This window comes from Heterodontus francisci, chromosome 24 (assembly GCF_036365525.1).
Source record: "Heterodontus francisci isolate sHetFra1 chromosome 24, sHetFra1.hap1, whole genome shotgun sequence".
Taxonomy (NCBI): domain Eukaryota; kingdom Metazoa; phylum Chordata; class Chondrichthyes; order Heterodontiformes; family Heterodontidae; genus Heterodontus; species Heterodontus francisci.
The window spans coordinates 59,922,666-59,937,369 of NC_090394.1; the positions used below are offsets into that span (position 1 = coordinate 59,922,666).

Consider the following 14,704-nt stretch of genomic DNA (forward strand, 5'->3'; position numbering starts at 1 on the left):
GCAATTAATCCCTTGTGATAAAGAAGGAGTTTTCAATAACTGGGAGTTTAAACATTTAACTATTTGATGGAAATATTTAACTTATTGACCTTTGAGATATTTCCCCTCCCCAATGACAGAAATAATGAGTTTACCATGTTTGTTTGAGGTCACTAGTGGAATTTCGGGATGCTGATGGCCAGCTCTTCTAGAGGACAGAAGGGATGTTTCATAAAAGGTTCCTTGCTGCGGACCATAACTTTACATTGGAAAATAGTATGAAAATCATGAAGAGAGCTACGGATGGTTTATGAATTGACATGGGCTCTTTTGTGAATTTCCTGTATAAAATCAAAATAGTGGACTTATTTGGTGGTGTCCAAGGGCAAAAGGCTGTTGCAGTACTTCAGGGTAAATAAACTTGATCGACCCATAAGAAAGGATGCTTTGTATCAACTATGTATGGTCAGCCAAGGAATCGATTCAGTTACATAACGTGAAAAGATGATTGCTTTCTGAATTTCCACATAATCCTCAAAGTTAGAGATAGAGAGTACACTTAAATGTCCCTCAGACTTTCCTTCTACTCATGTTCTGTGCTTTCAACCTGTTGAATGCAATTTGTCAGAGGTGAAATATTTTACCAGTAGCAACATAAGAACATTCAAAAAATGATGGAGAGGGAAAGACCTACTTGTCCATCTAGTCCAACCCATACAGTTGTAATTCCTTTGCCTCAAAGTACATATACTCCACACCTACCTGAAGCTATGTAATCTCCTGGGAGTGGCAAAAAATAGATAAAAACCCAGACCAATTAGGGAGGAAAACAAATCTAGAAATTTTTCTCTGACTTCTTAGGTAATCGTGATTGGTTGAGGAACACACACACGGAGCCTAATTAAAGTTACAAGGTCCTTCCCTCTTTTTTTAAGTGATCCTCTCCCCAGTCAGAAACAGGCCCAGCTCTCTTCAACACGGTGAAGTTCTGCTCCACTAAAATAAATGGAGAATTCTCCCTCTGGCTTTGTGAATTTCAATCCTCATTTGACATAATGAGAGTGGAATCTCATTATATTACTGCAGAGGAAAATCTACATAAAATATGTACTTACAGCCTCTAGCCAACTACAGCATGGCAATGAGAAGGATGGAAATGTATACGGGTATCTTTGTTAGTAAAAATTTGAACTGTTTGGCAGTTCTGATGTATATTGTTTGGCCACTTTTCTCCTGGCCTTTGCTGAATGAAGTGACTCACACTGCGATATGATCCTCCTTGTGCCCCAGTCAAGTCCCCATTCTTCATGTGTGAACATGGACTGTGATGGATGGTAGACTGACTATTCAACACGTGCAAGCCCAAACCTGACAAGTCATCGTGAACAGTGATCAGGAGGAAACATTCTGGGTGATTTCAACCCACCCACCCCTCCTTTCTGACCCGGGTAGCTCTATGCTCACCCCAATCCCAACTAAGGTCAGATCTGACACCTTTTTAAGTCTGCTGGATGAGAAATTGTTGAAAACGATTAAGTGCAATTAGTGTTTACAAAAAGATGGAGTTCTTTAGCAAAATACACTGAGTCCACCACTTGTGAAAGGATCGAGAATGAGAGGGCACAGATTTAAAGTATTTGGTAAAAGAAGCAAAAGTGACATGAAGAAAAACTTTTTCACACAGCAAGTGGTTAAGGTCTGGAATGTACTGCTTGAGAACGTGGTGGAGGCACGTTCAATTGAAGCATTTAAAAGGGAATTAGACAGTTATATGAAACAGAAGAATGTGCAGGGTTATGGGGAGAAGGCAGGGAAATGGAACTGAGGGATTTTCTCTTTCAGAGAGCTGGTGTGGATACTATGGGCCGAATGGTCTCCTTCTGTGCTGTAACGATTCTATGATTCTGTTCTGTGATAAAGCAGCTCACCTGGAATAACACAAGAGTTTTGATGGCATCACAAACAGATTCAAGTTTTTTTTCTCTTTTGTTTCCCTCTCTCATGAGTTTCCATTAAACTGTTCTCTTGCTGTTTCCTGTACCATTTTTTAAAAATCTAGTTTTTATCCACTTCCATTTTTAAAGGTATCATGGATTCTGTTTCCACTACTGCTTCTGCTAGCACATTCCAAGTCCTAACAACCCTCTGCAAAAGTTCTTCTAAGCTTTCACTTCATTCTTTTGGTGATGATTTTTAATTGTGACCTCCTACTTACTGATTCACCAACCAACTGAAATAATTGTTCCCTATTAACCTATTCAAAACACTATATAAATTTGAACGCCTATATCAGATCACCTCTTAACTTCCTCTGTTCAAATGGAAAACATTTCAGTTTTTGTAATGTCTCCTTACAACTAATGCCTCTCATACCTAGTATCATCTAAATAAACTTCTTATCTATTATCTTAATAAATGTTTTCTCTGCCTGCTCCATAACCTTAACATTCTGCCTGAAGTTGACCCCATGCTGGGAGTTTCCTGAGCCCTTCCCTCTCTAATGGCGAGCTACCTGGGTACTGAGATGACTCCAGCATAAAGGACAGCTCAGCAGTAGAAATAGGGCCTACTTGAGGTTCCATGCCTTTGTCCGAGCCTGCATCCCCATAAAAGTGCAAAAATCTTTCTTCACCATTGATCTGCCCGATCTACGTACCTGTCTATGTCCTCCTGAAGTTCTTCCAGTCCTCACTACAGTTAACCATGTTATCTTTTGAATGTCATCTGCAAATGACTATTGCTATTGTACTCCCTGTACTCAAGTCCATTTTGCTTATGTATATTGACACTGAGCCCTGGGAAACACCACTGTTAACATCCCATCAGCCCAATAAACATCCATTAACCACAGCTGTCTGGTGGCTGTCCTTGAGCCAAGTTCCTAGCCATGTTGTCAAATTCCCTTTAATACTGTAGACCTTAATTTATCCATAAATCTATCGTCACCTCATCAAATGCCTTTTGAAAATCTATATACACACTTCTTTTATCAATAATCTGTTTTTCATCAAAGAGCTCCATTATATTTATCAGACATGACGTGCCTTTAATAAATTCATGCTGACTGTTCTTAATTAATCCATGTATTTCTAATTGGGTATTAATTTAATCCCATATTTTGGCTTCTAAAAGTTTGCCTACTACCGATGTTAATCTGGCTGGTTTGTAATTACCAGGTTTATCCCAGACTCACTTTTTGAATTGAGGTGTTACATTGGAAATTCTCCAGTTCTCTGGTAAAAGTTCCATGCCCAAGGAATTAGGAAAGAATGTGGCCTTTCCTTTTTGACTTCCCTCAGCATTTTAACAATGCATGCCATTGCAACCCAGTGCCTTCTCCACTGCGCGTTCCATCAACAATTTTGTTACGATTTCCTTATCTACAGTATCCGATCTAATATTTCTACCTTCTCCTCTCTTAACCTTTTATTCCACCATTGCATACTTCTTTAACAACAGGTGCAAAGTAGTCATAAGTACTTCTGCAATTCCTTCATAAGATTTATTTTTACTTTTCTACTCAGCCTTCCTGATCCTTCAACAATTGGTTCTCTTTTTTATGTGTTCATAAAATCCTTTACTATATCCTTTTTGTTCTCTGCCAATCTTTCTTCATAACCCCTTCTCAGCTTTTCTATTTTTTTGTCTTCTGCTCTCTGATCTGCTAATATATTGTAATATTAGCCCTGGATTTGTCATATGTCTCTTTTTAATTTTGGTTTGTTACTGTTCCAAGAAACACCAGCTTCATTTCTTGTGGGAATATGTCCTGCTTGTGCTCCAATCATCTTTTTGAAAGTTTCTCATTGTTTGCTCATTATCTTTTAGCGACCAGTCCAATTATTCCTTCATAGATATGGGTAATCATGTTGGGCCAGATTTTGTTGAACAAGTAACAGTGTCTGAACGATGCACACCATTATTAATGTGCAAATCAGCTAGCAACTTGTAGTGAGGAAGAGATACCCAATGGATTGCAAATCATTACAAGTTGCTGGCAATTTGTACTGCTTTGCTGTTAGCTTCACAAAAATGGCATATCATGCTTAGCCTCCCCATGACTTTCAAGAAGTTTGCACATGAATTTCCCATTAAATTGGTTACAGAAAGTTAAGTCTAGTAATTAACAGTGTCAGTACATTTTAATGATGTGATTATTGTTAAAGACTGCCAATCAATTGCTTGCCCAGAAAATAAACAATTATAAGTCTGGAGTTTCATTCCTTCGTATTCTGAATTGTTTTCAGAGATTTTAAAATGTCAAATTTTAACTTTTTTTTACCTTTTTTTCTTACTTTTCCTATCTGTCTCTCTTTTCTTTCTCTCTTAAACAAATTTTTCTCTCCCTCTCTTTATTTCACTTTCTGTATCTGATTTGATATTGAATACACCAACTCTAATTCATCCTCCTTCTCAGTCCGCCCTTTGTTTATGTCTAAATTGTTCGATCTCATTGATTATAGAGTTGGTCCTATCATTCATCGATGTCCCAGATGTCCTGTTGCCCTCACCATGTCATTATCATGTTACGACCCCAATAAAAAAGAGGTCTAGGGTTCCATTTCAGCCTTCACCTGGTCTTACCGTAACCGGGTTTAATTTTAAATACACTGTGTTTAGCTCCCCCTTGGTGAATCCTTGTTCATCGCTTTCCAATTATAAGGCATAGAAACCAGCATAAACAGGCTTTCGTATGTTTAAAGAAGAAAAGTTGAAATTAATTAAACTTAAACACTAATTCGGTTGATGCTTACGGATACATGACACGCCCACGCTAGCATGCATACGCGATACATGCAAATAGAAACAGAAAAGCGCAGAAGAAAAATAATAAAATGGAAAAATTTGAGGCAATATCTGAAAAGTTTTTGTACTGTTCGTCGAGCTCACTGTAGAGTCCTTGATTGTAGGTAGATCTTACTTTTGTTGGGGCCCAGTATTCTTCTTAAACCTTGTTTGCTGTAGGAGACTTTTCTCTCTTGGGGTTCATGTGTCTTCAGATTCAGAGGCCTGTGAGAAAGAGATGGATGCAGACAGGAAAGATCTTCTCAGTCCAGGAGTAAACAGAACTCTCTGAGTTCAAACTGTTTGTATAATTCAGAAAAAACCCAGGTTGCCAAGCAGGTTAGTCATGTGACTCACATCTTGGATTGTATCACCTTAGCAGTCTCTGGAATGCTCCTCTTACACACAATACCTGGTGATCAAGATCCATTGTGGGTTGAATGTGTCAGGGAATGGTCCTTTGTCCTTCCAATCACCGTCTGTTAATATGCAAATGTCTTTTCAAGCCATGGCTGATCTGCTTCTTCACTCTAGTAACAGTTTAAAATCAATGTTCATGACAAAATTAATGTGCCTCATTCTTGGCAAGTGAGGGCCTAGAATGACAATCAGCTCACACTTCCAGCAACTTGATGAGCAAAAATGTTTTAAAACTAAATTTGCATGAACAGGTTTAACCAACAGGGCATGCTGCAAGGTTTCCCCATGCCAGCAAAACCTTGCCATTGATTATTTGAAACTCTATTGCCTTCTAGCAATTTGATTATTCTGTGCACACAATGGGCTGAATTTAATGCCAGTGGCAGTGGCCCTGATGGTGGGCTGGAAAGGCAGGGGCAACCCTGCCTTGGCCATTTCAGGGAGCCCCAACGCCTCATGGTGGTGGGTTCCCTCGCTGCTGGTAGAAGAGGCCCTTAAGTGGCTCAATTGGCCTTAAGGGTCTCAATTACCCTCGGGGCAGGAAGGCCATCCTCAACCTTCCCTACCCTTGATTGAATTGGACGGAGTTGGGAAGGCAATGGCCACTCCACAATCCACCTTTCCTCCCAATTCTACGTCCCCCCAACCCCTCCATGCTACTGCTCCCATTGGCCAGATTAAATTTTGCCCATTGTGTGTCTCAACCTACCAATTGAATTGACCTGTTGGAAAAATGTATATTTGGTCCAATTAGCTGCTATTAATTTTTCAAAGGAAGTTTGTTGCTTTATAGCATTCTGATTGGTTTATGAGAACCACATGATCTATTTTGTGATTTTTACCACAGTTTAGGCCATACACGAGGCTGAATTTTCCCTCCAGGAGCAGGGAACAGAGGTTGGGACTATCTCCAGGTCCTGACCCCGCCTGTGCTGGGGGAGGGGGGAAATAGTCACTCACCTGATTTTCACTGGCATGACCAATTAGGGGCCGGGGGCTGGTTCACTGTCCAATTAAGGACTGAGGTGGGCTCTCGAAGCTGGAGGGCCAATCAGAGGCCTTCCAGCTTGAGAGGAGCAGCAGGCTGCAATGGAAGGTAAGTAAGAGAGAGGTTGCTTCAACATGGAGGCTGCTCTCTCCTTCAGGCACCTAAACTGGCACCTGCCAGTGCAGGAATCTTCACTGACTAGAAAATTCCAGTTGGCCTCCTTTAATTGGCTTTAATTACGCTTTTAATGCGCCTGTTTGGCTACCTGCCGGCCCCCGATCCTGCTTCCGCAAAAATGGCCCAGAGGCGGGACAGAACCGGGGAACCAGCACGCCAGCCAGCGGGGCTAATTTTTGACCCCACCCACCTCTGCTCCTGGCCTTGGTGGGGGCCAAAATTTCAGCCCATGGTCCCTGCTGTGGTTTAAAGATTTCCAAAACCTGCTGACACCTCCAATCTAGAGCCTTTTAACTGTTTGCTTCAAACAATTAAATTTTCTCTTGTGGGTGAGTGGCACTGCTAGAACCAGGGCCTCTATCTGTGCTGTCCCAGCTTTCACATTCCGGAATACAGTGGTTAAAGAACTACAAAGCTGTTATTCAATGCCAATTCCTCCCCAAAGTAAATAACATGGTCTTGGTACAAACTGGTGGTTTTGGGGGAAAGACACGATGACTGATATTAGGATGATTGATCGGAAACAATGCCACACTGTAATGTGGTCTGTTAGTGTTTGGGAGAGTGGCATTGGGCCAGTGTAGCATAGATGACAGCACTGGACCCACAGGTTAGGCTAAGGCATGAGGTCACTTGGATTCTGTTACTGAGTTCAAAGTACTGGTCAATGTACTGATGCTCACTTCCCTGATGCAGGGGCCACAAGAAAGGAGCACTCTGGGAGATGTTCAAGTTTGAAAATGCATGCTGATTTCCATTCATTATAAATATTCTGTTGCAAAGTTTTGCATGTCTCTGGCCTCCTGCTTAGCTGATTTAATAAAATTGCAGTATGTATAGAACCATGGGCTTTGAATAAAAATTAATCATAATTGTGAGTTACGCTTATTGAATGCTATCGTTGACAATGTTCATAAACCTCCAAAAACAAGTTAGTTTGACATTAACACAGGCTCTTGTGGTTACCACAGGTTGGAGCAACTGGGGTTCAATGCTTTCTTGCAGCTGATGATTGGAGTGCCACTCGAGATGGTTCATGGGATTATGCGGATTGGACTGCTATACCTGGCAGGTGTACTTGCAGGTGAGCCAGCCATTTGGTAAATCGACATACTACAGTTTCATTCAGGTATGGCTTGCATACACAAATATAAATACAGATAACAGTATTGCTCAGGTGAGACTGGCTTTTTTTATTTGTTCTTGGGACATGGGTGTTGTTGGCTACTCTGCATTTATTGTCCATCCCTATATTACCATGAGAAAGGGATGGTATCCCTTCTCTTTGAATTGCCGCAGTCCTTATGGTGATGGAGCTCCCACAAAAGTTATTAGGTAGGGAATTCTGGGATTTTAACCCAACAATAATGAATCAATGGCAATATATATCCAAGCCACAATGGGGGGTAACTTGGAGGGAAACCTGCAGCTGATGGTATTCCCATGACATTGCTGCTCTGATCTGCCTCAGTTTCTGAAGCTGGGAGGTGCTGTCAGATTAAGTGTGGAGATTTACTGCAGAGCATCCTGTAGACAGTCAAGTGCACCTGTGAAAGTGGGGGAGGTGTTGAATAATGAGTTTGGAGTGGAGCACTGATCAAGCACAGTGTTCTGGAAGGTCTTGAGCTTCTTTAGTGTTGTTGAGGCTGCACCCGTTCAAGCGAGTGATGAGTATTTCATCATAATCTTCAGCTGAACATTCGTATATATTACAGTATAACTCAAGTGAGGCTGTATTAGAGGCCATATGGTATCGAGGGCTGAATATTTCCACAAACGAAGTCCCGCCACAAGGCTTCCTCCTGAAGACCCCAGCATCACAGGTGCCAGTCTTCAGCCAATTCGATTCACTCCACGTGATATCAAGAAATGACTGAAGGCACTGGATATTGCAAAGGCTATGGCCCTGACAACATTCCGGCAATAGTACTGAAGACCTGTGCTCCAGAACTTGCCGGGCCCCTAGCTAAGCTGTTCCAGTACAGCTACAACACTGGCATCTACCCAGCAATGTGGAAAATTGTCCAAGTTTGCCCTGTACACACAAAGCAGGACAAATCCAACCTGGCCAATTACCGCTCCATCAGTCCACTCTTGATCATCAGTAAATCTACAAGATGCACTGTAGCAAAGCACCAAGGCTCCTTAGACAGCACCTTCCAAACCCGCGACTTCTACCAACTAGAATGACAAGGGCAGCAAATGCATGGGAACACCACCACCTGCAAGTATCCCTCCAGGTCACACACTATCCTGACTTGGAATTATATCGCCATTCCTTCACTGTCACTGGGTCAAAATCCTGGAACTCCCTTCCTAACAGCACTGTGGGTGTAACTACCTCACATGGACTGCAGCGGTTCAAGAAGGCAGCTCACCACCACCTTTTCAAGGGCAATTAGGGATGAGCAATAAATGCTGGCCTAGCCAGCGATGCCCACATCCCATGAAAGAATAAAAAAAAGTAAAGTGATCAAAGGTGTTGTCAACAGTGCTATCAACTGGCACTTGCTTAGCAATAACCTGCTCAGTGGCACTCAGTTTGGGTTCCACCAAGGCCACTCAGCTCTTGACCTCATTGCAGCCTTGGTTCAAACATGGACAAAAGAGCTGAATTCTAGAGATGAGGTGAGGTGAGAGTGACTGCACTTAACATCAAGGTAGCATTTGACCGAGTATGGCATCAAGGTGCCTTAGCAAATCTGGAGTCAATGAGAATCGGGGGAAAACTCTCTGCTGGTTGGAGTTGTACCTAGCACAAAGGAAGATGTTTATGGTTATTGGAGGTCAATCATCTCAGCTCCAGGACATCACTGCAGGAGTTCCTCAGGGTAGTGTTCTAGGCCCAACCATCTTCAGCTATTTCATCAATGACCTTCCTTCAATCATAATCAGAAGTGGGGATGTTTGCTGATGATTGCACAATGCTCAGCACCATTCGTGACTCGTCAGATACTGAAGCAGTCCATGTAGAAATGCAGCAAGTCCTGGACAATATCCAGGCTTGGGCTGATAAGTGGCAAGTAACATTCGCGCCACACAAGTGCCAGGCAATGGCCATCTCCAACAAGAGAGAATCTAACCATCTCCCCTTGACATTCAATGACATTATAATCAATGAAACCCCCACTATCAACATCTTGGGGGCTACCGTTGAACAGAAACCGAACTGGAGTAGCCATATAAATACCGTCGCTACAAGAACAGGTCAGAAGCTAGGAATCCTGCGGTGAGCAACTCACCTCCTTACTCCCCAAAGCCTGTCCACCATCTACAAGGCACAAGTCAGGAGTGTAATGGAATACTGTCCACTTGCCTGGATGGGTGCAGCTCCAACAACACTCAAGAAGCTCAACACCATCCAGGACAAAGCAGTCCACTTGATTGGCAGCCCATTCACAAACATTTACTCCCTCCACCACCGATGCACAGTGGCAGCAGTGTGTACCATCTACAAGATACACTGCAGCAATGCACCAACGCTCCTTAGACAGCACTTTCCAAACCTATGACCTCTACCACCTAGAAGGACAAGGGCAGCAAATGCATGGGAACACCACCACCTGCAAGTTCCCCTCCAAGCCACACATCATCCTGACTTGGGACTATATCGCTGTTCCTTCACTGTAGCTGGGTCAAAATCCTGGAACTTCCTTCCTAACAGCACTGTGGACATACCTACCCCATATGGAATCCAATGGTTCAAGAAGGCAGCTCACCTTCTCAAGGGCAATTAGGGATGGGCAATAAATGCTGGCTTAGCCAGTGACGCCCACATCCCATGAACAAATTTTAAAAAGGACCAAAGGTGGGAGCTGACTCCACGCTGTCGAGTGGTGGGACCCTGGGACGGCACTTTGCCAGCAGTGGCCAATTAAGAGGCTGCCATTGGGACTGCCATCCAGCAAAGGACGGTGGCCCATCTGCCAGTGCTACGAGCTCAATCGGAGGGCCAGCAGCTTGGCAATATCTCTGCTAGTGGTGGCCACTGCTGAGGCTGCAGCATGCTGAGGTGCCCTCGAAGACAGGTAAGTTGTTTTGGGGAAGCCGGAGACGAACAGGCCAGCCCCAGTAATTGGGGTGGGGGACAGTGGCGGGGGTGTATTCCAGTGGCAGCGTCTTAGCCACAGGGGCAGCCTTTGCTGCCATAGAGCACACATCAAGGAGGATCCCCCCAGGAACACTCTGGGAGGCTGCCAGGGTTTACTTGGCAGTCTCTCCACCTCCCGACGCTGGTAAAATGCTGGTGGGGGTGGGAGTTGGCCTTAATTGGGAAATTAATTGCCTCAATTGGCTGTCCTGTGGGTAGCTGCACTGCTGAGCTTCCTGCCATTGGTATTATGCCATGGCGGCAGAAAGACATTGGGCTCCCGATTCCTCCTCCTCATGTTACGAGCCCTCCTATCACCCAGCCCGTTTCAAAGGGCTGGTAAAATTCAATAACTACTTCCTCTTTTGTTGGCAGGTTTAGATCAAGTCATTGCAAACAAGAGATTTTTATAAGGGGGAATAATCTTAAAATTAGAGCTAGGCCAGTTAGGAATCAAATCAGGAAGCATTTTTTCTTCCAAATAGTACTTGGTTGGTTGGTATCCTCCTATCTATGAAAATTGGACATGCAGCAAACAATCCATTTAGGTGGGGTTTCTTCTTTTGGTGCACCTTTGCTGATGGCTGTGAAGGCCAATCCTTGAGAGGCAGGTTCTGCCACAAGTGCTGCCACAAATGCTGCATGTGAAGTTGCCAAGTGATGCTGTGAGTTGTTGTTTTTGACATTGGCGCCTGTTGCAAAGCTGCTGTAGCAACTGGTCATCGTGGTAGTCCACAGGATGTGTCACTATTTCCCTCTTTTGCCAGCAAGTGACTTCCAGGTGCAATAGTCGACATTTAGGGCCTTCATGTCACACTTACAAGCATCCTTGAAGCAGAGTTTTGGGCTCCCTACTGCTGTCTCACCATAAAGAAGGTCCTTGGATATGCAACTGTCTTCCATCCTGCGGACGTATCTGATCCATTGAAGCCGCCTCTATTTGATTAGTGCCTACAAACTTGGGAGCTCAGCCTTTTAGAGGACTGCTGTATTTGTGATTTTGTCCTGCCAGGATCTACCCACAATGTGTCACAGACAGCAAAGATACATGAGCTGTAAGTCTCCCATGTTTCGCAGCCATACGGCAAGGTGCTGAGAACATAGGACTCATAAACCATCAGCTTGATCCTAAGGGTCAGCTTGGTGTTATCCCATGTGCGTTTCACAAGTTGGCCAAAGGTGGTAGCTGCTTTCCCTACGTGTGTATCGAGCTCTGCATCAAGGGACCAATTGTCTGTCACCGTGGACCCAAGGTTAGTAGAATTTCCCGTGGGCTGCTATTTAGAGTGATCAGAGGCAGAGATACAACACCTTGCCCCATGAGCATGGTTTTTTTGACACTTATAGTCAAGGAGAACAAGTTGCAGGCATGGGAGAGACAGTCCATGAGTCTATGTAGCTGAGTTTCCATAAAGGTGTGGCAATAGATGGTACTTTCTGTGCTTGAGCAGTTTTGCTGGGATACTGTCCTTGACGGGTGCCCTTCTGTTCGTTCAGTGGTCTAAGGCCTTCTCAAGCTCCAGTGATGAGGTTTCTTCATCTGACTCATCCAACCGAGGCAACTCCTGCAACCGAGTAGGCCCCAGACGTACACGCTTTCATCTTTCATCTGGACACCTGTCTACGAGGTTGAGAGGGGTGTGCAGATGCGAGGTAAGTCTGCACCTCCTAAAACCATGCCTAGGCTACACAGCAAACAAAGAAAGGTAACCTTTTGCTTGGAAGCTGGAATGTGAGGACTTGTTTCCTGGAACGAACGACAACTCACAGCAAGTGTATGCAAGACAGTCCTGATTGACCGTGAGCTACACAAGTTTGGTATTGACATTGCTGCTCTGCAAGAAATAGATTAGTCGACACAGGCTCTATTCAAGAGGCTAATTACACCACCTACTGGCATGGAAAGAGTGCTGAAGATCACCGGGAGCATGGTGTAGGCTTTGCACTGAGAAATTGGCTGACACAGTCAATTGAGCCACCAGTAGCAAACTCAAAGTGCCTCATCGCCCTGCGGCTATCATCTGATGGAAGCACAGTCAACATCATATGTGTCTACGCACCAACTCTGAACCCCAGCATCTCGGATCTAGAGCATTTCTATGACTCCCTAGGTGACATTCTGACAAACATCCCCAATGGTGAAAGGCTGTTCACCCTGGGCGACTTCAACACACGTGTTGGGGCAGGCAGTGATACATGGCCAATGAACCTCGGTCATCATGGGGTGGGCAAAATCAATGACAATGGACAATGCCTTCTTGAGCTTTGTGCCCTGAATGAACTCTGCATCGCCAACACTTTCTTCCAGGGCAGACATCGCCACAAGGTATCATGGCGTCACGCAAGGTCTGGACATTGGCACCAACTAGACCTAGTCATCACGAGGAGGTGCAATCTGCCCAGTGTTCTTCACTGCGCACCCCCCCCCCCCCCACCACCACCATAGCGCAGTTTGTGACACCAACAGCAACGGAAACCCCAGAAAAATGGTTTCAGCACCCTTTATGCACTTGCTAGGGTTTCCATAGCTCTTCTGATGTTATGGGGGGCAAGGAGGAGAACCCCTGTGGAAATTCACCCTCATTGTTACAAAGTGTTCCATGTAATGATCTTGCAGAATATTAGCAAAGCTTGCCAATAGAATCTTACTAAGGTAGTCCAAACCGTAATTCAAACATAGAAAGAAAAAAAGGACTTGCTTTTATGGAGCACCTATCACAATTTCAGTGTAGTCACTGTTGCAGGAAACATGGCAACCACTTTGCATACAGCAATGTCCTACAAACAGCAATAAGATAAAAGGCTACATTATCTGCTTTAGGTGTCGTTTGGAAGAATTCCCCTACTCTTACAGCGTTGCTGGGGAAACTTTTGTATTCACCTGAGAAAGCAGATGGGGTCTCGGTTTAACATCACATCTGAAAGGTGGCATCTCTGTACTGCTTAAGCTGCATTGAATTGATTATAAGCTACCCCATGCCAATTGATGATGATGACAAGATAATCATTGAATGTTATACAATCATTTGCTAATGTTCTAAGTTATGCTCTCCTAGAATGTCCATGCGGTCCTTCAGTGGGAAATTGGCAGAACTCCAGGAGAATTGTCACAAATGACTGAAAATGTTAACACAGATCAATTCAATATTGTGTCAAAAATATATTTGCAGCACACTTTCTTGTCTTACACTCCATAAGAATATTAAAAACTCACTATGGAATGAAAAACAATTGTATCCAACTGAAATTGCTAATGAGGAATTATACAACTTAAATCTTAGCCAGCAAAACTAACTGGACAATTAAAGATGCAATGGCTCATTTTTGCAGATTTTTAAAATAAGTTAATTAAATACATTACATCCAATTACATCAAATCTATGGGACAGAAACAGGCCATTCGGCTCAACAGATCTATGCTCCACATAAGCCTCTTCCTACACTCTTTGTCTAACCCTATCGGCACACCAGTTGTGGTTCCATATGAGATTGTAGGACATCAGGAGAATTCCACTTAGAGGAACGATGATAATTAGACATCAAGCTGGCTCCTTCTGAGAAAGGGAAAACACTGACATATATTTCTGACAACCAAAGCCAATTGAGTGAAACCTGCAGGATATGTGTCTAAGTTACTGAAAACTGTCCAATTATACTGTACCAATGACATTTCAGGGATCTTAAAAGAACAGTACTGGAGCTGTAAGCCTAAAAATTACTATTTCTGATATTATTTCTGATCTCCTCTGGAGATCTTCCCTCTACAGCTTCCAACCTCATAGTCCCGCAACCCCGGACAGCCCGCTTCTACCTACTTCCCAAAATCCACAAACGGGACTGTCCCGGCAGACCCATTGTGTCAGCCTGCTCCTGCCCAACTGAACTTATTTCTTCCTATCTAGACTCTATCTTTTCTCCGCTGGTCCAGTCTCTTCCCACCTACATCCGTGACTCTTCTGACGCCCTACGTCATTTTGACAATTTCCAGTTTCCTGGTCCCAACCGCCTCCTCTTCACTATGGACGTCCAATCGCTCTACACCTCCATCCCCCACCAGGTTGGTTTGAGGGCTCTCCGCTTCTTCCTGGAACAGAGGCCCAACCAGTCCCCATCCACCACCACCCTCCTCCGCCTGGCTGAACTTGTTCTCACATTGAACAACTTCTCCTTCAACTCCACGCACTTCCTTCAAGTAAAAGGTGTCGCTATGGGTACCCGCATGGGTCCTAGTTATGCCTGTCTTTTTGTGGGATATGTCGAGCATT

At 43.9% G+C, this 14,704-nt stretch overlaps 1 protein-coding gene across 1 annotated transcript in view; it reads left to right on the forward strand.

Annotated features, from left to right (window-relative positions):
- The window catches only part of rhbdl1 (rhomboid, veinlet-like 1 (Drosophila)), a 234,147-nt gene that overhangs the window by 171,702 nt on the left and 47,741 nt on the right, over positions 1-14,704 (forward strand). The window contains exon 5 of the mRNA XM_068056862.1: positions 7,321-7,433. Within this exon, the coding sequence (XP_067912963.1) occupies positions 7,321-7,433 (113 nt within the window). The remainder of the gene's footprint in view (positions 1-7,320; positions 7,434-14,704) is intronic.